This window comes from Ovis aries, chromosome 14 (genome assembly GCF_016772045.2).
Source record: "Ovis aries strain OAR_USU_Benz2616 breed Rambouillet chromosome 14, ARS-UI_Ramb_v3.0, whole genome shotgun sequence".
NCBI classification, from domain to species: domain Eukaryota; kingdom Metazoa; phylum Chordata; class Mammalia; order Artiodactyla; family Bovidae; genus Ovis; species Ovis aries.
Window position 1 is genome coordinate 35,996,128 of NC_056067.1, and position 22,137 is coordinate 36,018,264.

General features: G+C 38.0%; 1 protein-coding gene across 1 annotated transcript in view; it reads left to right on the top strand.

Annotated features, from left to right (window-relative positions):
- Positions 1-22,137, top strand: part of SNTB2 (syntrophin beta 2) — a 71,645-nt gene extending 49,508 nt beyond the window's left edge. The window contains exons 4-7 of the mRNA XM_027978122.2: positions 3,501-3,643; positions 10,180-10,376; positions 13,191-13,375; positions 15,102-22,137. Coding sequence (XP_027833923.1) covers positions 3,501-3,643; positions 10,180-10,376; positions 13,191-13,375; positions 15,102-15,194 — 618 coding nt within the window. The 3' untranslated portion in view covers positions 15,195-22,137. The remainder of the gene's footprint in view (positions 1-3,500; positions 3,644-10,179; positions 10,377-13,190; positions 13,376-15,101) is intronic.

The following is a 22,137-nucleotide window of genomic DNA, read 5'->3' on the forward strand; positions in this document are numbered from 1 at the left end:
TCCCACCAGCAGTATATGAGAGTTGCCAGACCTTTAAAGTGGAGTTTATTTGGTTTATGCTACATACAGACCAGAAGAAAGGAGAAAAAAATTAAGCCATGGATTCATCACAGTCTGCCCTTGACGGACTATATTTTATGTGTGCGTTTCCTCCACTCAGTCATGAGCTTTTCAAAGACAGGAGTACATTTCTCTCAAATCTTTCGCCCCAGAGAACTTAGCCTAATGCTTTATATATAGTAGATATTCAGTAATTTTTTCCTTTGTCTACATATATACATGCAAAAAGCAAGTAGACAAGTCATTAATTATAAAACACTATCCAGGAACACAAGCTCAGGGTTGGGAAATAATACTAAGTTGAATAGTTTCAAGTTCTTTAAAAAATAGTACTACAGAACTAATCCAAAGTGCTGTTTTTAAACTGTTCATGATTTTTACTTTTTCCATGTAGTTGTTTCAGCCGCCCAAATCAAATACACTTAGAATAAGGTGTTCAAGCAAGATTGGATATCATTTCTCAGAGGAATTTTATAATGAACTTACATATTTGATAAAAGTTGAACTAGGTAAATGCCAAAGCCTTTTTTAATTGTGATATTATTTATTTCTATGAGTGTGAAAATGGCCAATCTATTTTCAGATCATGTAATCTTTTTAAAATAGGTAAGCATTTCTTTTAGCAATAGATATATTTCCTGAAAAGCATATACATAAATGAAACTGTTTCAGTTGTACCTAGAAAAGATAGGCATTTGGGTCAGATAACTTAAGGAAGGATTATTTATTTAACTTTAAATGATCTTTCTTTATCTGTTTGTTATTTTACATTATCATAAATTGAGTTTGCCTAAAATAGGGAAAACCTAGGCTATAGATGTTTGGTAACAAATAATTTCTGTGCAAGGGACTTATCTCTTTATTGATGCTGATTTTTATGTGACTGATAACTATAACTTTTATATTCTTATGTTCTAACTATACCTCTTATATATTAAGAACTGTATATTCTTAAGAGGGAATTTTCTTTAAGTCTACCAAGTGTGGACACATACGTTATCTACAAAATAAGTATTTTAAGCATTTGAGTATTGATGGAAACGCCAAGAGAGCCAAAGAAAGATTTATTTTCACAGTTTCTACTTTGTCCCTCATGATTCTCAAAATGTGTCGATTCAAGTTAGAAACATACAGTAAATCAGGATTAATGGCACAGTTTATGTTTTGCTCTATGTTTTCTATCATAATACTAAGATGCGTAAAGAACAGAAGTATATCACCTCTTAAAAAGATTTGTAGGATGAAGAGATTTAGGGAATGAATAATAATTATGATTAATTTTTTCATCTTTAGTGCTATTCAACTCTATTTGTTAAAAAACAAAATTTGGAGAGGACTATTGTTTGGCCAGGTGTACACACGTGTGGGTGTTGAAACACAAACAAAGCAGAACCCTAACATTAGTATCCTTTTTTCCTCTGGCCAAAAACTCGATAGCAGGGGAAAAAACCACCTCAGCAGTTGAGCCCCAAGGCTGCTTGTACTGATACCACAACCGAAAGCACATGCTATATATAGCCGGCGGCATTCTGATTCCAGTGAAGGCAAACAGTACCCTTATAAGTTAAGGCAGATAGGCAAACAGAATGACTGAAACTGAGGTGTCATTTTTCTCCAGTGATTAAGTAGAAGAGGGAAAAGATATCCTCCAAAAGCGAAGGACTCCAAAGAGCTAAAGAATAAACACTTTTTAAAAATTGTTTATTGAAAACAGAAGTTCTGTCTTTAAATTGGATATTGTTTCTATTGACATTAGCAGTTTTCCTTTCTCTTCTTTGGGAAGAAATGCATTTAATTTAGATTTTCTAAATGCATATACTGGGACCTGGCATTCACAATCTGTCTTATAACTTAGCAAAAAAAAAGTTAATTTAAAAAAATCAAGTTATCATTTTATTCCTCTGGGAAGATAGACTTTTATATTATTTTCCCTATGAAATATTGTCCATAACAATCTCAGAGATGAAGACTTAGTAGTGCATATAAATTAGAAATTCCTTTTGAGTATCTGTGACCCCAAAACTGAAGAATCCAAGAGAACCTCTTTCCAGCTGATACTTTCCCTCCAGACATCACAGTCTTAGTCTTTCCCCCTAGACATATAAAATCTTAGAAAGACATCACAATCTTTACCCCTAGATATATAAAGTCTTAGAAAACTCAGGTTCACCAGTAAGGAAATAGTTAATTATATCTCCCATATTTTGCTAGAATTCTCAGGGTTGGGTCATGTATTTTGGGCTTTCAGCACATGGTTGAACATGTGTAGCTTCACTGGCTGGAATTCATTTCCTGCTCGTGGAATCCAGTCATAGCTCTAGCAAGAACAGAGACCCAGTGTAGATGTTACAGCACAGAAATGGACCACTCAGGCCACTTTTCAGATCATAGATGTATTCTTAAAATGCTCTGACATGTTCACATTACCTTCAGAAGTCATTAAGGAAGGGAAGATAAAAGGTGGATCTGAAGACAAGTGAGAGAAAAGTGATTCATCAGTTTAAATTTATCTGGAAGCTGTCAGTGACAGCAAGCTGAAAAGTTGAGGGTTGAAATACTGTTGTTACGACTCCCTGCTCAAAGGTCTCATCTTAGGAAGGCAAACATTTTGATGATACCAGGGCTTTGCTTGAACATAGTCTTTTGCTTTTTGGCCTTGGATCCTTCACAATATATATAAATAGTGGTTGTTTTCCTACGTTTTTAAACTATCACAGAGATAACTGAGCTTTATGCAATTAAATGCAATGGTACATTTGAAACTGAAACATAAACTTCCTGAACTGTAATGGGCAGCTCATTGACAGTAGTTTATATCAGTGTTTTCCAAAATAGAACATAGTTGGTCATTTTGCCATTTTAAAAAGATAAAATAGAAATTATCAGAGTGCGTTGTACAAAGGATAGGAATTATGGTTGTTTAGGAAATTTTTAAATTCAGTATTTATATATATGTGATGAGTTGCAATGTAAAATGTATTTCTTATTGTAACTCTTGATCAAAAATATTTGAAAAACACCGATGTTTAGATTATACAGACTTACTTGGTAACAGTTTCTATCCTGCACTTAGAAGATGTTACTCCCACATCAGGTATACTAAAACCATTATCATTTTGAACTGAGTGCTGTGTATTTAATTAGAATTTGTGATAATTAGTTATTGCGGAGTAGGGGAAAGAAACTGTGTCATATCATTAGAAAATGTGTGTAATTCACTCAGGGAACACTTTCTCCAGCTACACACAATCTACTTCACACCTCCCAGTGGAGAGGCCCTGCCAGTGGGAAGGAATCTGTGGGGCGTTTCCTTTGTCTCACATGGGTTAGGATGGGGAGGCAGAATGGAGACCCACTGTCTTAGGTGGTCACTGAAGGAACTTTCACAGTTACACATCATTATAGTTAGCTCTACTTTCTGGATCTCACCTCTGTAACAGGCAAAGCTAGATGGTGGAAGGCAGCAGTGGAGACCTGTCCTCATGGCCGTGACTGAGAAGGACCTGCTGCTTTATGACTGTATGCCATGGACCAGGGATGCCTGGGCATCACCATGTCATAGCTACCCTCTTGTTGCCACAAGGTAAGACTAAAGACAACAAAATATCTGTCCTACTCTGAATCTGCTGCTGCTGCTGCTGCTAAGTCGCTTCAGTTGTGTCCGACTCTGTGCGACCCCATAGACGGCCTCCTACCAGGCTCCTCTGTCCCTGGGATTCTCCAGGCAAGAACACTGGAGTGGGTTGCCATTTCCTGCTCCAATGCATCAAAGTGAAAAGTGAAAGGGAAGTCGCTCAGTTGTGTCCAACTCTTAGCGACCTCATAGACTGCAGCCTACCAGGCTTCTCCATCCATGGGATTTTCCAGGCAAGAGTACTGGAGTGGGGTGCCATTGCCTTCTCCGACTGAATCTACTAAGGAATTTTAAAATGACTTCTGTTATCTTTTAGGTGCCTAAAATAGCATTAAAGCAGCGATGTAGACGATTTAGACAAAAACTTTTCTTTCACAACCCTATTGATCATTTTTTGCAGTTCCTAGCTCAGAATATATGGTTTCTGTCACTGATATTTTTGTGTGTATTTTTTAAGTTGTCGAAGCAGCTCCCTAACTGCTCTTTTCAAGACTTGCTTACTCATGAAGATAAATAAATTGTGTTTTGGTTTTTTTTTTTCCTTATTGACTGTGACTAGAAAACCACTGAAATTGTGGCAGCATTTTGACTGAGTGATGAAATCATTTAAACCAGAATGTGGTACTGTGGACTCAGCCAAAATATTCTTCAACTTCTCTTTCTAGTATAAGAGTGCATTTGATTCCATCAAGTAAACATTTATCTGACCTGAAGCAACAGGATGTTTCTTGTATGCCAGATGTAGGGAGCTGGAAGGAAAAGAATGGAGAAATGTAGATTTGGAGGCCAATACATCTTAAGAAATAATCAGAAACTAGTTATCTAGTGTGAAACTAGGAAAGATATTCACATTCAGTGTTAATTTGGGCTTAACAGAAATCAGGTTTTGATACAGCTCAAAAACTACACATTAAAAAGGAGTCCCACAAAAAAGCACTTGATAGTCAAAAAGGTTAAATGATGGCGTCATCTAGGATGTCCCATGGGAAGCAGTGTGGGAGTTCCAGCTTTCAGGAGACAAAGATTCATGTGAGGAAGAGAATTCTTACATTACAGGAAGACTTCTACATTATGTAGAATTTCCTTCAATTTGCCAAGTTCCCTTACATATATCATTATTTTTAAAAAATATAAATTTCACATAGCTTTTCAGGAGTTTCTCCGTAATTTAGAGCTGTAGCCCATAGATCACAGAATAGAGATGAAGGATTTATTGAGCCTCAGAGTTAGAGAAGTGTGCTCTCATTAATTCCTTCAGGATATAAAGGTCCTGCAGAAAGGGCCTTGATGATTCAATAGCAAAGGTAGACAGTCTCTGATAAATAAATTAATTAATTATAGTTCAAAAATCAAAGAACAGTGCTAGGGTGATATAAATTAACATGAGTTACTATTTACATTGGCTTGCACATTTACAGATTCTTGGAAACCAAAGCTGTATGTTTGTGTTTATCTAATAGTTGATATTTTGGGATGGTCAGGGAATTGAGTAAAACATGAATGTGATAAATTAAGAGGATTTTTATTTTATTACATCATTTGACACATTTCCTGAGGTTAAATCCAAGTGCCCAATACAGGTAGAGAATTAGATACACGTGCTGTAGATTTTGCAGGATGTGCATTTTGTAGTCTTTTCCTATATGCTTTCTTTGACTGGAAAAGAAGAAGATCCAGAGAAAGCGTGGCTACTTGACAATGTGGAAAATTGAGTGGTGGTGTGCTTATGGGATTTATGGGGCCGAAGCCGCTGTACCGCCTTTGCGTGAGCTCATCAGGCCTTCCCACTAAGGGGGCCTTTTGGCAGTGTGTTCTAACCAACTGCTGTGCAGCAAGAGTCCAGCAGCTGGTTTGAATTAGATTCCCTCTGCCAGATATTTCATAATCAAATCTGTAGGAAAAATTCAGGACTTTATATTTTTTAAGGTCTGATTTGAGATTAGCAATCAAACTGAATATGGGGGATACACCCTGACACTTTGCTCACACTCTGTATTACTTGGATTGTATGTGGAGTAGTTTTGAAACTCATTTAACTCTTGCTGAGGTAGCTAACGTGTAATTGGCATGTTGGTTCTACAGGGATCAGCTCAGGGAGGTGGTTCTCAAATAATACTTTCGTGGACCTCTGGGGATACCCTCTTCAGGGGGTCTGTAAGTTCAAAACTGTTTTCACAGTAATACTAACGTGTTGTTTGCTTTTCTCACTGTTGACATTTGCACTGAGTTTGGTAAAATTGCTTGTACCTTATCATGAATCAAGGCAGTTGGCACTGAACTGTATGGCCTTGCAGGGAGAAAACATGCCACTGTAACCTCAAAATGCCTTTGTTGAGGCAGAAAATTGCTAGTTTTATTTAATCTCAGCCCTTGAGTATTCATCCTGTTGATAATCTGTGAGATGATGTGGGAAGTGCTTAGAGCCCACTTCTCCTGCATATGGAGGTGTGATGGTTTTTTACAAAGAAAAGCGTGTGTGGTTTTTATGAGCTGAACTGGCTGGTTGGTTGGTTGGGGTTTTTTAATGGAACACCACTTTCCCTTCCAAAAAAAAAAAAAAACTGACAGACTATGGCTACTCAGACTTGGGTATTTGTCAGACTTTTAATTTTTTCTAAAATAAAATTCAAAATGAATTTGTCATTTAAAGAAAACACTGATGGTATTTGTTAACAATTAAAAATTTCTATCTTTCAAACAAAAAATTAGAATTCTGGAAAACTTGTGTCTCTCACTATGAATTTTGACAGCTTCCTAGTACTTAAAGACTTACCTGATGAGATCAGTGGCGATATTACCAAATGTGACTTTTTTATATAATAAAATACTTTTAACATTTGGAAAATGTACATAACTCAATGAAAAAATATATTCCAAATGACCAATTCATGATGCTGCAAAATCATGCAAGGGTAAAAAAATCTATTCAAGCTGCAGGAGAGACCATTGGATTTTTTAATGTAACAGGATAATTGAGGGTTTCCTGGTGGCTCAGTGGTAAAGAATTTGCCTGCAATGCAGGAGCCGCAGGGAGAAGCAGGTTTGATCCCTGGCTTGGAAAGATCCCCTGGAGAAGGGCATGGCAACCCACTCCAGTATTCTTGCCTGGAAAACCCCATGGATAAAAGAGCCTGGAGGTCTACAGTCCATGGGGTCCCAGGGTCGGACACAACTGGAGCAACTTAGCACACATAAAAACTTTATTGATAAGGTTTCAGATCCTACCTTGCACCTAACCTTTAAGAAACTACTTGTTGATTTTTGGTTTGGTGGACAGAAAGATAGCCATAATTATCTGAAATAGCTATTAAAAGACTCCTTCCTTGTCCAGCTGCATACCTGTGTGAGGCTGGGTATACTTCAGCTACATGCTGTGGCAGAATGCAGATACACATAAGAGAATTCAGCTGTCTTTTATTAAGCTGTATATGAAAGAGATTTGAAAAAAATTAAAACAGTGCCAGTGTTCACATTCATTTCGTTTTGAAAAATATTATTTTTAGTATTAAAAGTATGTTATTTATATTAGCACCTAATAGGTTTGTTATTTTTATTTCTAAATGAATATTTTGAAGATTTATCAGTTTTAATTTCTCATTATAGTAAATATACTGCATTTCCTAATATAGTAAATATAGTGCGAAGAGCAGGTGGCGCATGGGCCCTCTCATCGCCGTGGCTTCTCCAGATATCAAGCACGGGCTCTGGGTGCGTGGGCTTCTGTAGCTGCGGCACATGGACTTACTAGTTGCAGCTCCCGGGCTCTAAAACACAGGCTCGGTGGTTGTGGCACTTGGGCTTAGTTGCTCTGCTGCATGTGGGATCGTCCTGGACCAGGGATCAAGCCTGTGTCTCCTGCATTGGCAGGCAGATTCTTTACCACTGAGCCAGCAAGGAAGCCCTAAAGCATAGAGCTTAATGCTCTTTGACATTTGCACAGAGTTATGCAGTTACCACAGTCACTATTAGGACGCTTGAACCACCCCAGAAAGAAACCCCTTACCCACTAGCATTCACTCTCCATTTTCCTCTCCCTCAGCTTTAAACAACCCAAAGTTAGCTATGGGTTTTTCTATAGGTACACTTCATCTGAGTGGGAAAGTTCTGTTCTATTCCACATTTGTTGAGTGTTTTCAATTTGGGGTTTAATTAAATGATTTTGGATTTGTTAAAATGTTTTTTCCATGTCTATTACAGTGGTCTTGTAGGTTCTGTCCTTTTTTCTATTTATATGGTTTTACTTATCAATTCATAAATCAATTTAAAAATAATTTTTAAATCGAATCAATTTATAAATAAATTACCATTTTGATTTTGAATATTAAACCAACCTTGTACTTCTGAGATAAATCTTACTTGGTCTTGCTAGATTCAATTTGCTTGCTAATAATTTGATGAGAATTTTGTGTCTTGTATTTATAAATTATCTTGGTCTGTAGTTTTTCTTTTCTTGAGATGTCTTTGATCTGGGTATTAGGGTGTTACTGGCCTCATAGAAAGAGTTGGGAGGTATTCCTCCTCTTCTGTTTTTTAGAAGACTTTATATAGAGTTGGTACTGATTATTCTTTAAATATTTGCTAGAATTCATCAGCAAAGCCATCTAGGATTAAGATTTTCTTTGTGGGAAGCTTTTCACTATTAGTTGAAGGGATTTTTAAAATGCTTTAACAGTCATACTTTCTTAGACAGTGTTCTGCTCTTTCCCTTTTACCTGAAAATATTTTTTAGTTCATGAATGTCCCATTTCTTATCTTTGACCTTGAAACCCTATTCTTATGAGCATCTCATGGGGCAGAATATGTAGGACACATTGTAGAAACTAAGGTTCTTTCAGGAGAAGGGGACGACAGAGGATGAGATGGCTGGATGGCATCACTGACTTGACTGGATGGACGTGAATCTGAGTGAACTCCGGGAGTTGGTGATGGACAGGGAGGCCTGGCGTGCTGTGATTCATGGGGTCGCAAAGAGTCGGACACGACTGAGCGACTGAACTGAACTGATGCTTCTCATGTTTTTTCTCTTCTCTGTTTTGTTTCATTGCTGTCCCATTCTTGATTTGACTCTTCTCCCCAAAATGATTTTTTTGGGCCATGCTGCACAGCCTGTGGGATCTTAGTTCCCTGGCCAGGATTTGAACCCAGGCCACAGTAGTGAAAGTGCCAAATCCTACCCGTTGGACTGCCAGGGAATTCCTGGAACTCACTTTTTCAAATAAAAAGATGGCACATCATTTTTTTTTTTTTTTTGGTAGTAGAGTAGTATCATATTTTAAGTGAATGAGAGTCAAGAGCTGTAGCCAAGTAGTTCCAAATTTTCTTTTTTATGACTGAATAATATTCCATTGTATATACATTCCACATTTTATCTACTCATCAATTGATGGATATTTGAGCTATTTCCACTTTTAGGCTATTAAGAATAATGCTGATATGTACATTTGTGAACAAATTTTTATTCTAATGTATGTGTTTATTTATCTTGGGTACATACCTGGGAATGGAATTGTTGGATCATATAGTACCTCTATTTAACTTTTTGAGGAACCAGTCAGTTAAAAAATAAAAGAAAAAATCATGGTCTATCTTTGGCCAATAGTAACCTCTTCAGCTGAACTTTTGAGTGTTTTTAATAGGGCTTTTATATAAAAGTATTTGAGGACTTCCCCAGTGGTCTAGTGGTTAAGACTCCATGCTTCTGCTGCAGGGAACATGGTTTCAATCCCTGGTCAAGGAAGTTCTGCATTGTGTGGCAAAAAAAAAAAAAAAAAAGATATTTGAGAATTGCCATATTCGCTGTTATGATAGAACATTCTGGACTTGTATATTTTCTGCTCTAGATCTGACGTTTTCCAAGAGACAATAAAAAGATCAAGTGTTGCCCAGGGAGAGAGAGGATAACTAGGCAGTATACTGAGGATTTTCAGAGCAGTGAAAATTCTCTGTATATTATAATGATGGCTATATGTCTTTATATTGATATATTTGTCCAAACCTGGATTTTGACTGGTTATGATGTATTGGTATACATTTATCTTTGGTAAAAAATTACCATTCTTGTGATACTGACAAGTAGGGGAGGATATGCATGTTTGTGGCTTATTTCTTAATCAAAATTGAGTCTTTTTTTTTTTTTGACATGCCTAGCCTCTTGGGACGGCTTCCCTAGTGGCATTGCAAAGAGGTGGACATGACTGAGTGACTAAGCACAGTATAGCCTTTCATGGGAGCATGAAAAAGCAAATGGGAAATTGGGGTTCTTGGGCCATCTGACCTAGTGTTCTGCTTGTGACACCAGGAGTCATTTTTATGGGAAAACAGAATAGTATCTATGTCAAAGACTATAATCTTGTTTTGAGATATACTTACCTAAAAACTGCTGCTGATGTTTATAATTTTCTGCATTTTTATCAGCATAAATTGCTGAGATTGTCCTCTGACAGTACATTAATGACTTTTGAACTTTGCTGTGTTTGTGGTCCTAGGCTGGTTCATTCTGGCTCTGGGTGTCGCTCACCCTCCCTTGGATCTGACCTGACATTCGCCACCAGGACAGGCTCTCGGCAGGGCATCGAGATGCATCTCTTCAGGGTGGAGACACATCGGGATCTGTCCACTTGGACCCGAATACTCGTTCAGGGCTGCCATGCAGCTGCTGAGTTGATCAAGGAAGTCTCTCTAGGTATAGATACTGGCATTTCATTGCTAACAGTAATTAAATGTCATTCTTTATTTTAAAGTAAAAATCATTTTCCTGTGGGCCAGACTTAAAATGTTCTGAAATAAGACACCTGAAGGTGATCATGATGGAAAGAAACTGAGTTTCTCTACTTTAGTAGCAAAGTTTTCGTTAAGTTGTTTATGTGACTCTGAACACATTCACAACAGTTTCTGTACAACATAACATGGCTGTTTTACTCTTCATTATTTAAATATTTAATAATGTGAGGACTCATTTACTAAATACTAGGTGTATTGACCCTCTTGTTAAGATTTGGAACATGGATAGACACCCTTAAAAGTGTGACCATCTGGAAGAGCTTATAGCTGTAGAAAAGTGAAGAATCTGGAATTGGAGTTTCTGTTGCAAAGTTGGAAGAGGTGTGCCCAGTAAGTACTGAAATGGGCATCTAAAGGAAATCACCCTGGTGGTCTCTTTCCATTGTTGAAGCGCCCTCTTGTGGCTAGTCTGTGTGAATTTGAAGGGATGGGTATCACATGTGTGTATCTGTGTATATGGTTATGTATAGATATTTCCAGATTGCCTTTCATTTTAAGGAGAACAGAGAGTTGTCAAAATTAAGACACAATTACAGTTTCTAATATGGTTTTAATTACTTTGAACATCTTGCCTGGAAGTTGGTTTAGTTCTGCTCCTGTTTTCTTACATTTTGTTTCCTAAACCTAGTTTTACAGGATTTATATGAAAAGAGAAAATGTTTGAGAGCAGAAGGTCTTGTGATTTATCTTCCTTTCCATTGCTTTTGGAAAGTGAGGGGTCTCTATGGCTTTAGAACTGCATGAGCAGCATTTCCATGGGTCATCTTCTAACAGTGACGCCAGACAGCTTTTTCAGTGTTGTAACAATTCTTCAGCTGTTTAGGACGTGCTCTGTATTTTCCTTATGACCACAACAATGGCTCAAGCGATGACACCAATGTCAATGACACCCGCCTTGGATTTTGACCGAAGTCACCACACCACACTGTCTTTCTCACTTGCCTGTCTCCCACCCATTGTGAATGGTCACCACATTAAGGACTGTGGGGCTCTGGTTTTTGTCTTGGCCACAGAATGTGATTTCTGGGATGGAGAAGTCTTCAGTTAAACAGGCTGGATGCCCTGTGTGCTTGTGTGGAGTCCCAGGGGTCTGGCCAGCACACTCATCACTGGCATATGGGGTCGCCATATCTTCAAGTACCTGGAGAGATATGCTTCCCAAAACAAAGAGAGTACAGTGTGACTTTTGAACATTTTTTAGTTTTGTGTTGTTCCTTTGGTGTCTGTAAACTTCATATTACAGGAAACCAAAATCTATTCAGTCTTTGGCTCACAATTGTTTAAATACAAATGGCTTGAATAGAGAGAAAATAAGGACCACCTGGTTCCTTATATTTTTAAATGGACAAAAGAAACTTGTTTTTTGGTTATTTCGAATTTTTTTGTTCTCATTCACAGCACTGTTTCAATATTTTACCTTGGTAATCCTTTCATTTCCACAGTTCAAGTCAATTGATGTACTTATTAATCACTTATTCTGTATTTAGAGCTTTCCAGACATGCTAAACTGGCTGAAAGTAAATCACTCTGCAAAGAACCAGGATTTCTTTAAAATGTGTGTGTGCATGTCCTCACGCATGGTGCAGGCGCTTAGTCTGTTACACCTTTAATAGGATGCGTGTGCCTGGTGTGCACATACACATGTATACACATACATTAATAAGCCGGCATGTCCTTCAGATGCGTGTTACCACCTTCTTCTGTTAAATTGTTGGCTCCTTTTCTGAAGTAATTAATATTCAGAGTTCATTGTGCAAAACTCTCCTCTGTGAGTTATTCCTTTTCCTTATTTCTTGAACATGCCAGCTGCCTTGACTGAGTGTTTTTCATGTCCAGTGAAAGGATACACTGGTCTCGATATGAGGACTTGCTTGTTTGGGAGCCATTCTTCCGGCTCACAGCCATGATGAACTCAGTTCTCAGAGGACTGTGTTAATTTCTATGGGGCATAGGGCCTCTCACCAGTAGCCCCTGTACTAACAATAAAACAGCTTAAATGTTGGTGAAACAGGGACTTCACCAGTCTTGACAGGAGACATTTGCCAGTCTTGATGATCAGTTCTTTTGGCCCCATCAATTCAGATGTATCTTTTTGAATTTTATCTTTGGTAGGACTGACAGCGCGACTTCCCAACTACCAACCATGTTACTGCCCCTGAAAGGTGTCTCTGCCTTTTCTCATTTGGTTGTTCCTCCTTGCGCACTCGAAACCTTCTTCCTACTTCTCACTGCCCATCAGGTTTGACCACGTTTTCGGGACTTTCTCAAGTCCCATTCCTCCAGGAAACCATTCCTCAACTTGGGCCTTATTGAGTTGGTATTTAGTCATCTTCTATACCCTTTACCTTAAGCAGTTAGGGATTTCATGTCTACGCCTGTCACTTATGAGGTCTTGAGAGCAGAGACCGTGCCTCTTACTTCTCCAGCACCACACACAGCCTACTATCTGCACAGTGTTCAGTTGATACTCACTGAATTGAACTGAATCAGATCAGATGTCAAGTAAAGTTATGGTAATTTCTTCTTCATCTCAATCAAGATGTTGCCTTGAGTGACCAAAACAGAATTCACTTCAGGACATTCCAAATAGGTTAGGTATCACACATTCTCAGAAAGATTCTTTTCCCTTCTCCCTTTTTTGAAGTCAGAAGAAGCCTTTGTCACTCTCTCAACTGCAGTAGGAACTTCATTAGTGATGTCTGTTTCTTTTCAATAGGCTGCACATTAAATGGCCAAGAGGTGAGACTCACCATCCACTATGAAAGTGGGTTCACTGTCTCCAGGGAAAACGGAGGTTCCAGTAGCATCTTATACCGCTACCCCTTCGAAAGGCTGAAAATGTCTGCTGATGATGGCATCAGAAATCTGTATCTGGATTTTGGTGGTCCCGAAGGAGAACTGGTAAGCATGTTTCTGAAAAACATGTTTATTCTAATAGGCATTCTCTTTCTTATCATTCTTACCTCTTGTCATAGAAAATTGTGGACTTACCATCTACTATTCCATTTGGAGCCAAGGAAATTCTTCTTCAGGTTCCAAACATGCATGGGTTTGGCTTTGGGGTTTTGTTTTGTGTTTTCCCCACATTAGGGAATCATTGCCTTTTTAAAGTTTTGTTTGAATATCAGCAAGAAAAATTAGATAACCCTATAAGAAACAGGCTTTTGTCAAATGTAAGATATAAAATACTAAACCTGGCACACTTTAATAAATGAGTTCTATCCATTGCTATTATCAGCAATTTGTTGGGATAAGAGTTAAAAGTAATAGTGACTTAGTTGCTATAGAAATTCTGCTAGTCAGAAAAAAAAAAGCAAAGATATGTCCATACACCCATCATCTGTTTTGACTTCCTTGTCCTTTAAAGGAAATACCCACAGGAATTCTTGAGTCCCCTTGGAGAACTAGAGAAGTGTGTCAAGGGTACTTCAGAAATCAGAAATTATGATAAAGGACTCAAAAAGTCATGCCTCTATGTCTTACGGTATTGAGCCAACAGTTCAAGTCTTATCTTATATGTGACATCTTATGTCTATTGATACAGTCACAACAGGTATAAATTTGGAAAACAGAATCTTGACATTTTAGAACTAACAGAGATCTTAGGGATAATATAGTTCAAACTCCAAATGAGAAAACTGTGACTAGAAATCTTCTTTTAAATGATGAACCTTTAGGAAACTATGGATAGCCATGGACTTCAAAAGCCTGTTGCAGCCTGTTCATCGGATGTCAGCTGTCCAAATTAGAGGCCTGTGCTTAGGAAGGTATAACTAGCCCTCCCAACCAGGTTCAAGATTTGCCATTCCCACCACAAACTGATAAGGGGTGTCAAAAATCTTAATAGATGATCACACTTCAGCTGAATTCACTATGATTCCCTGTGGGAAATATACTTACAGTTAGTGATTTCCATATAGGATATTCCTCTTCTCTTTACCTCTTCTACTTTTAAGTTCTTCCTATCTGGCATGGTGGAATCTAATTCTACCATGGTGTAATTAGAGTTGTGTAATTAGAGTACACCACTAATAGTGTCCTAATTGTGGATGTGAACTCTCACGCTAGTGTTTAATTATGCCATGGAATAGCCTTACTTCTGAGTATATTTCCATTTGCAGCTCTAATTGCCCAAGTGTGGCACATAAATCTGGCACATCCTTTATCCAAGTTCTTTTTAAAAAGTAAAACACAAAAAAGTAGTTTCCCTGGTGATCCAGTGGTTAAGAATCCACCTTGCAATGCAAGGGACACAGGTTCAATTCCTGGTTCAGGAAGATCCCACATGCCAGGGACCAACTAAGCCTGTGTGCCACAATTACTGAGCCAGCACTCTAGAGCCTGCGAACTATGGCTGCTAAAGCCCGAGCTGTCTTTTGCCCATGCTCTGCAATAAGAGAAGCCACCGAAATGAGAAGCCCGAGCACCACAGGATGGGTAGCCCCCACTCGCCACAACCAGAGAAAGTTTTCCTTCTCAAAGAAGCAAAGACCCAGCGCAGCCAAAAAATTAATGAATGAATCTTTTTTAAAAAAGTAGAATATCACGTTCAAATTTGTTTACTTTGCACGTTTGTGTATTAAAGCATCTCTGTATAGCAGTGATAATCAATGTCCTTTCTCCACAGACCATGGACCTGCACTCCTGTCCGAAGCCGGTTGTATTTGTGTTGCACACATTCTTGTCGGCCAAAGTCACTCGCATGGGACTGCTTGTATGAGCAGCAAAAAAAAAAAATCAGTTAAAGAGCCTTGAATGTCATAAGAAGTATTTACACCTCAAAAAAAAAAAAAAAAAAGCACAAAAAGAAAGCTCTTTGCTCTCTCCTCCAGCACAGTGCCTTGACAAGGACCTGCAAATCACTGCTGAACTGTAACCGTGTTTAAAGAAGAGCTTGCCTTTTACAAGCTACCTTGGCCGGAAATTCTAGGACTCTAATAAGCTCCAAAATGAATCTGTTAATTTATTGTCTAGTCTCCTAATGTGGATTTTAAGTAATTGGGTTTATTTCCCTTGTTAAGAAGGGTGGCTTATTCTTTTTCACTTTGGGCATAATCAAACATCTAAGCGTTTTCTTCTTCTCCTCCTTCCAGTAGAATTTGTTTCAGGCTTAGCCTTGACCACTTGCTTAGAACAGCCATCTATGCACAGGTGCCAGTTTGCAGCAGCCTGGGCTTCGTGGTCACTCCGTGTAGGTTAGACATTTGGTTGGAATTTACTGTCCTCATTTACTCCTCCTACCCTCGGAAGTCCTTGAATTGCATCACGAAAGGGTTCTTCACATGTTCTGGCTCTCCCTGTATCCCACTCTGACCATCATGTCCCACCACATCACTGGCTTTGTCACACCTAAGTGCTCACTTTAGGACTTAGAACTTAGGAGATTTGATTTGCCTTGCTTTCCACTCCCTTTCTAGTAGTGACCAACTTGAAGAGCAAGTTGGTAACCACTGCTCTGAAAGCAAAGTTTTGCTTGTTTTAGGATTTTGATTTTTCTCTTTGGTAGGAGCCAGGGGATAAGATTTCTTTTAAAAGAAAATCCTCATTTTAGCTGAAGCCATTTTTTTATTGCTGACCAAATGTGCCTTTGGTGAGGGTTAATGGAGCTTTATTAGTCACTGTTTGAATAACTGGATATCACTGCCATTCCAGGGAAGTCATCTATTCTAATTTTGAGGAACAGTCTTTGAGGTGGGTTTCCTTAATATGGTATCTTTTCCAACTGGTAGATCTTTTGAAGCAAGATAAATCCTGTAGAGCCAACTTGTTTAGAGTACACATCAGTGAAGCCAGCACACCTTCCGCACAAACATCATGTCGCATCGCTTTGAGCTGGGTGAGCCCGGGCAGGATCCAAGCCCAGGCCCTCTCCCTCCTGGGCAGCAGAGTGGCATCCGTCAGCACTGCTCACTCAGAGCTGGCTCAGTGATGCCTCCTGCAGTGGGCAGGGCAACGAGACCGTGGAACAGCTACCTGGGCTTCACTCAGCATCACCAGATGTCATCAGAAGATCACAGCAGCAGCGAAAGTGCTGGTTCTGCAGTACTGGAGAATCGCATTCAGCTTCTTTTTCCTAATTATGAAGGAGGTATATATCTGAAACCATTTACAACAGTATAATAGCTATATAAAATGTCAGGGTTAGTACAGTCCCCAGATCGAAAAGAAAAGATAACATTGACTTGTCTGTCCTCTGCGCTCTCTGCAGAAGGGTCTAGGAATAGTTCTCATTTACTAGAGTCATCAGGAATGCCATAGAGGATGTGTGTACTGTGGAGGGTGTTGGAGGATAGCAATCCAAAGATAGGAAAGAAGGAAAAAAAAACACCCACAAATGTACTATTTGCAAAGAGCCATTTGGTTTGAGTGCAGACAGACCTATAGGCAGGAGGACATAGAGCAGACCAATGAGCAGAGACGGTTCAAATTAGACTTTGTAAACTCATTGTCTTCCCTCGCCCCATAAGTCAGTTCTCTCAGCTCCAGTCCTCAAAATGTTCTACTTAAAACTGGAAATTAAAATCTAGGCTAGAGTATAACTTTTAAGAGCTTTTCTTATGTTTTGAAATTTCATAAATCTAAGTTTGTTTCCACCTGGGATATGTTGCAAGTCAGAGAAGAAAGAAAATACCTTGAAGATCCAGCTAAGATTTCCGGAAACAGAATGTCAACACACAAAGTGAGCTTAGACGCTTTTTGCAGTGAGAGTATTACAATACAATAATCTGAGAAGTTGAACAATACAGTCATATACTTCATAGCAAAGCCATTTGGTGAGGTTTTCTGTGTTAGTATGAAAGGCTAATAAGACACTGAGAATTTTTTCTGGGGGAACTTCTGAGCCACACTGCTCATTCTTTATATGAAAAAGATTTGTTAAAGAGGTGTGCTTTAAATGTGGGCAGGAGAGGTAAGGCATTGTGTGCATTTCGGCTCATTTTGCTCAAGCTTTAACTGTCATAGCACCAAGATCCCTAGGGTTTCTTAACATCTTTTGAGTCTTGATGCGAAATGAAAGTATATAAGGGATTTCCTATGACCACAAGCACCCCCAAGAGCAAGAGCCCTTCAGCTGCTTGTTTAACAAATGTCAGCAGCTTTCCAATCATGGGTGACCAGGTGGTTCTTCAAGTAAGTTTGTTTGTGGGACTCTCATACCACAGATGAAGTGCTTTTTATGAATGAGACAGCCTTGGTAAATAGGTATTTTGTATCAAGATGCCAAAATGTGGCAAATTATCTTCAAATAGTAACTGCAGATGGGCAGTTTTGGTATTTCACCTCTTTTCTAGAACAGCTGACTTTTCATTTCTCTTTCATTTTGAACTAGGAAGACTGTTGAGGATGTGGTGGGCTTCCCTGTGTCAAGTGGAAGGGAGCCGCAGAGTAGCATCCCCTCATTCTGATGGACCCGTCCTGTGTCCTCGGGACCCACCTGAGGGTGTGGACGTTTTCTCCACATTCCACACAGATGCCTACAAGCAGCCAGCTGGGGTGTGAGCTTTCCTCCTCCTCATTCTTTAAAACTTCTCCCCTCCCTCTCCAAAAAAAAAAAAAAAAAAGGAAGAAAGGCTCAATTATACTTTTTCTGGAAAATACAAGTCCTCTCCTCAAGTCTTCAAACAAACCTTTCCTGGAAATTAGTATCTAATATTTTATATGAAGAATAATGTATGTTTATACAGTATTTATTAGGTAGTCATAACTGTAAACTCACCTACATAGAAAAGTTTCAGATTAAATATTGGGACATGTACAGGAATCAAAAATATTACTTTGAAGGTCATTTGCCTATTTTAAAGCCATGTTTTAGCACCTTTTAGGCGAGGTGAAGTCTGATAGTGCCTATTCCTGTCATCTGTACTCTCACAAAGTTATTGAAAATTATTGCATGCAGGAGAGATCCAAGTGTTTATTTCCTATATTTTTATAAGTGGAAAAATCTCTCTGACCAACAAATGATTAAAGTTGTTACCGATTATTCTCTTAATTTATCATCCTAACAGAATGGCAACAAAGCTTTTTTCAGCCAATTACATGCACTTAGCTAATAAACCAAAATTTACTCTTTAAAAAAAATGTAAGCTGTGTGGAATCTGGACAAGACTACATTTCACTGTAATGAAATGGTTTTGATGGATAAAAGTGTGTCCACTTTTGCGAAAAGGTTATAATGGATTGTTTTTAATTTTGAGAGAACCTCCAGTCTTCTTGTTTAATTTATATCCATATTTTTAAATTCAAATTATCTTGTAAGCTGCTATGCAAAATCTATTAAAAGCCCTACCTACTTAAAAAGTTATAAACATTTTTGAAGTTTTCAGGGAAGACCTGTAGACTTAAGCACTTTCTCTGCTTTTTTTTTTTTTTTTGCTTATATCTTAGACACGCTGAATTATGTTCTTATTATTTTCACTGGTTATAAGCTATTGATTGTACATAATATTTAAACCATCCAAATAGCCAGCATACATTTCCGTGTCACCGCCATCCACTATTGATGCCGTGAATGAAATGGCTGGTTAGAAAGCCAAAGGTCATTATTTTTTTCCCCCAATATCCAATGAAGAAGTAAAATGCCAGATCTCTTTCGTCTCAAAGCACACTGAGATCTGCATATCTGTGTAAGGAAGAGAGACTGATCTGGGATTCTGCTTAAACTTTAAGTTGTGTTTGATTATAGTCATATTCATTTGTTTTACTGATGTCTATCAGATATATTACATGCCAAGTGGTACTACATCCTATTGGAAATATCTTTCATTTAAATTTGAATTCTTATTATGGCTTTTTTTTTCTCCATTAGATCAAAGTAGAGGAGTCTGCCATTTTCTACCATTCTATGTTCCTATTTTAATTACTTGGTGATCTAGAATTATTTTGTTATGCATACTGTCTTTAAAAACTGACAGCAGCAGTCTTCCCACCCGCGCCCACCTTTTTAAGCTCTATGTTTCACTGTGCTGGGCATGGAGACACTCATTAAATGTGTGATGACAGACAATTCTAAAATAATTATGCTGTATATCAGGATTATGTGTTTTTGAGCAGTATAGCTACTTCTATGGTATAATGATATTAAGTGAAATTTATTTTACACTAGTAATAGACTACATAGGTGGTTGATTTGAAACCCTTTCCCTAAAGCACACACACACAAACATACTTCTAGCAGATCAGTAATTTCCAGTTAAGGTACAATTAATAGACACATAGAACACATCTGTCTCTTTAACACTAGCTAAACTGCCAACTGGAAGAATGGTTGTTATGTATTAACTTTAAAAAATATCTTAACAAGATGTCTTCTTTTATAAACTTGAGCTGAATTTCTTGTCACCTCTGTTCTTACTTTCCACTTTAGCTGACTGAACCAAAGCTTATTCTGGTTTTAAAAGTAAATCTACCCTTGATGTAATGCATAAATATACCATTTATTGCTTGCTCTCCAATGAACATTTGATTGTATTCAACAAAAGTCTACCATATGACCTGTAATATTTGAATTGCCACAAAATAGATTGGTTGAAACTAAAAAGATGTAACAGAGAAATGATACTTCATTTTATTGTAAAATTAGGTATTCTGGTATATTTCTAACGTCTGAGTCCTGGAAGTACTTTGCTCAGTTTAATAATAATCTTACCTCCATGCCATTGATACAAATGCAGAAGTTTTGAGTCCCTCTTTAGCCTAGTCCCATATAGACCCTTGGAGCCTGATTATCACCTCTTCCAAGGTGACAGCAGTCCCTAATGAGTAGACAAAAGGTTCTTTGGGGCCCTAGAGAAATTTTTGAAATGACAAGTCTAGTTAATTATATATTAATTCATGGATTCTTTCATCTAATAAGCATTTATTCATGTGCAGTTCTTCACAGGCACTCTGAAGGGTCCAAAAGAAAATTCCTGCCCTCAAGCAACACCTCATCCATTATTTCTCAGTCATACCATGCCATCTATTCATCAACCACCTCATATTTTTACCAAAGTAAACCTCCAGTTCTGCTCACCTGGCAAACTGGAAAGTGTTTAAAAGGATGCTCAGTCATTGGTCCATGCCAGCATGAAAGAACTCCAAGCACACTTAAGAAGGTTGGTCTTTTCATCATGCATTTTTTTTTTTTTTAATGCAAAATCAGACTTAAGTTTGGGAAGGAGAATAGTGTAGAATATTCTTAGTAGGGCAAATCACAACTAAAAGTAAGCTCTATTGCCCTAAGTGGATCAATGAGAAAGTCTTTTTAAAGAAATACTTAGCTATCAACAGAAGAGATCAATGTATATTTTATCTACTCCCCTTTGTAGATTCTGCTGATCCAATCATTTCCACACAGCCTTTAAACATCTCATTTGCTCAGACTCCTTACATGTGGTAGATAGGCTGTTGCTTCATCTGATAAATCAAAATAATGAAGATATTTAAAACTTAGCAAAATTTCACTTACTCTAGAACACTTGGGCATTCAAACTCAGTAAAAAGGGCACCTTACAAAAATAAGGGAGGTTGCATGAGTTTTTCCATTTTTTCCTTCAATATCAGTCCCTTTCTATCCAGCCTGCTTCCCATCCGTCACTAGAGGCAGCCTTTCGGCCACAGCTTTTGTCATGCCCAGAGGTGCTGAGATGTCAGTGACTGGAATGGCATAGGGAACACAGTCTCCTGGGCTCCTTCTCCATGGTTTACAGTGTTCTGTAGTTGTGCACAGAATTTAGGTCATGCCTTTAATGTCTTGGTCTTTACTTTATACCACCCCCTTTGACAATCAGGTGCTAATGATTCTATTGGAACCAGCATGTATTGTGTAAATGTCTGTTCTGTGCAGGTTGGAAGAAGTGCTTTCCTTTTATCTCAGTCCTGTTCAGGTGGGTGTCAGTTACATTTTCTCACCTCTTGTTTTGTGAATTAATAGAAGTTAGAGGAAAAATGACTTAAACTACAAGTTTGGGGTTTGGCACAGTCATCAATCTTGATGACACTCTTCATACTTTAACCAAATCTTCTCTATCAAAAGAACCAATTTCCAATTGTTTTTCTCTTGTTTGGACTCCAGTGTTATGTTTTACAGTCTGGGTAACACTGTAACACTGATGGGTTCGGCATGATATGACCTGGGTACCCAAAGAATCTGTTTCCTTTGTGGTACCAGACCCAAGGTCTTTTAGAAACTAATGTGGCAAAACACCACCTATAAAGGCCTGTTTTGGCTGATCTGTGCAAACTCTGATTATACCCTCTTGTATGTATTTTGTCCCACACAACTCTTGTTTTTTAAGTATTAAGACGTAAAAAGCTAAGATAACACTTCTACAAGGAGTTAAAAGTATGTGATATTCTGATTTTTTCCTTCCTTTTGGAATCCTGTATTTAAACAAGACGTCTTTTTAAGTATTGTTTAAAATTTAGGTCTCAAGTCTTCTGGCATTACCAGACTACCAAATCAAAACCCATGGTGTAAAACAGGGCAGTATTTGTGTTCTTAATAATGAAAAAGCTTTATGTGTACTCTGTAAGTATAACGCATAGACAACACTTTCCCTTGAGTTGCACATCAACATAGAGCATTGTACATTACAATGAAGTTTGTAACTTAAGGGTATTATATATATAAATACATATATACCTTTGTAACCTTTATACTGTAAATAAAAGAATTGCTTTTA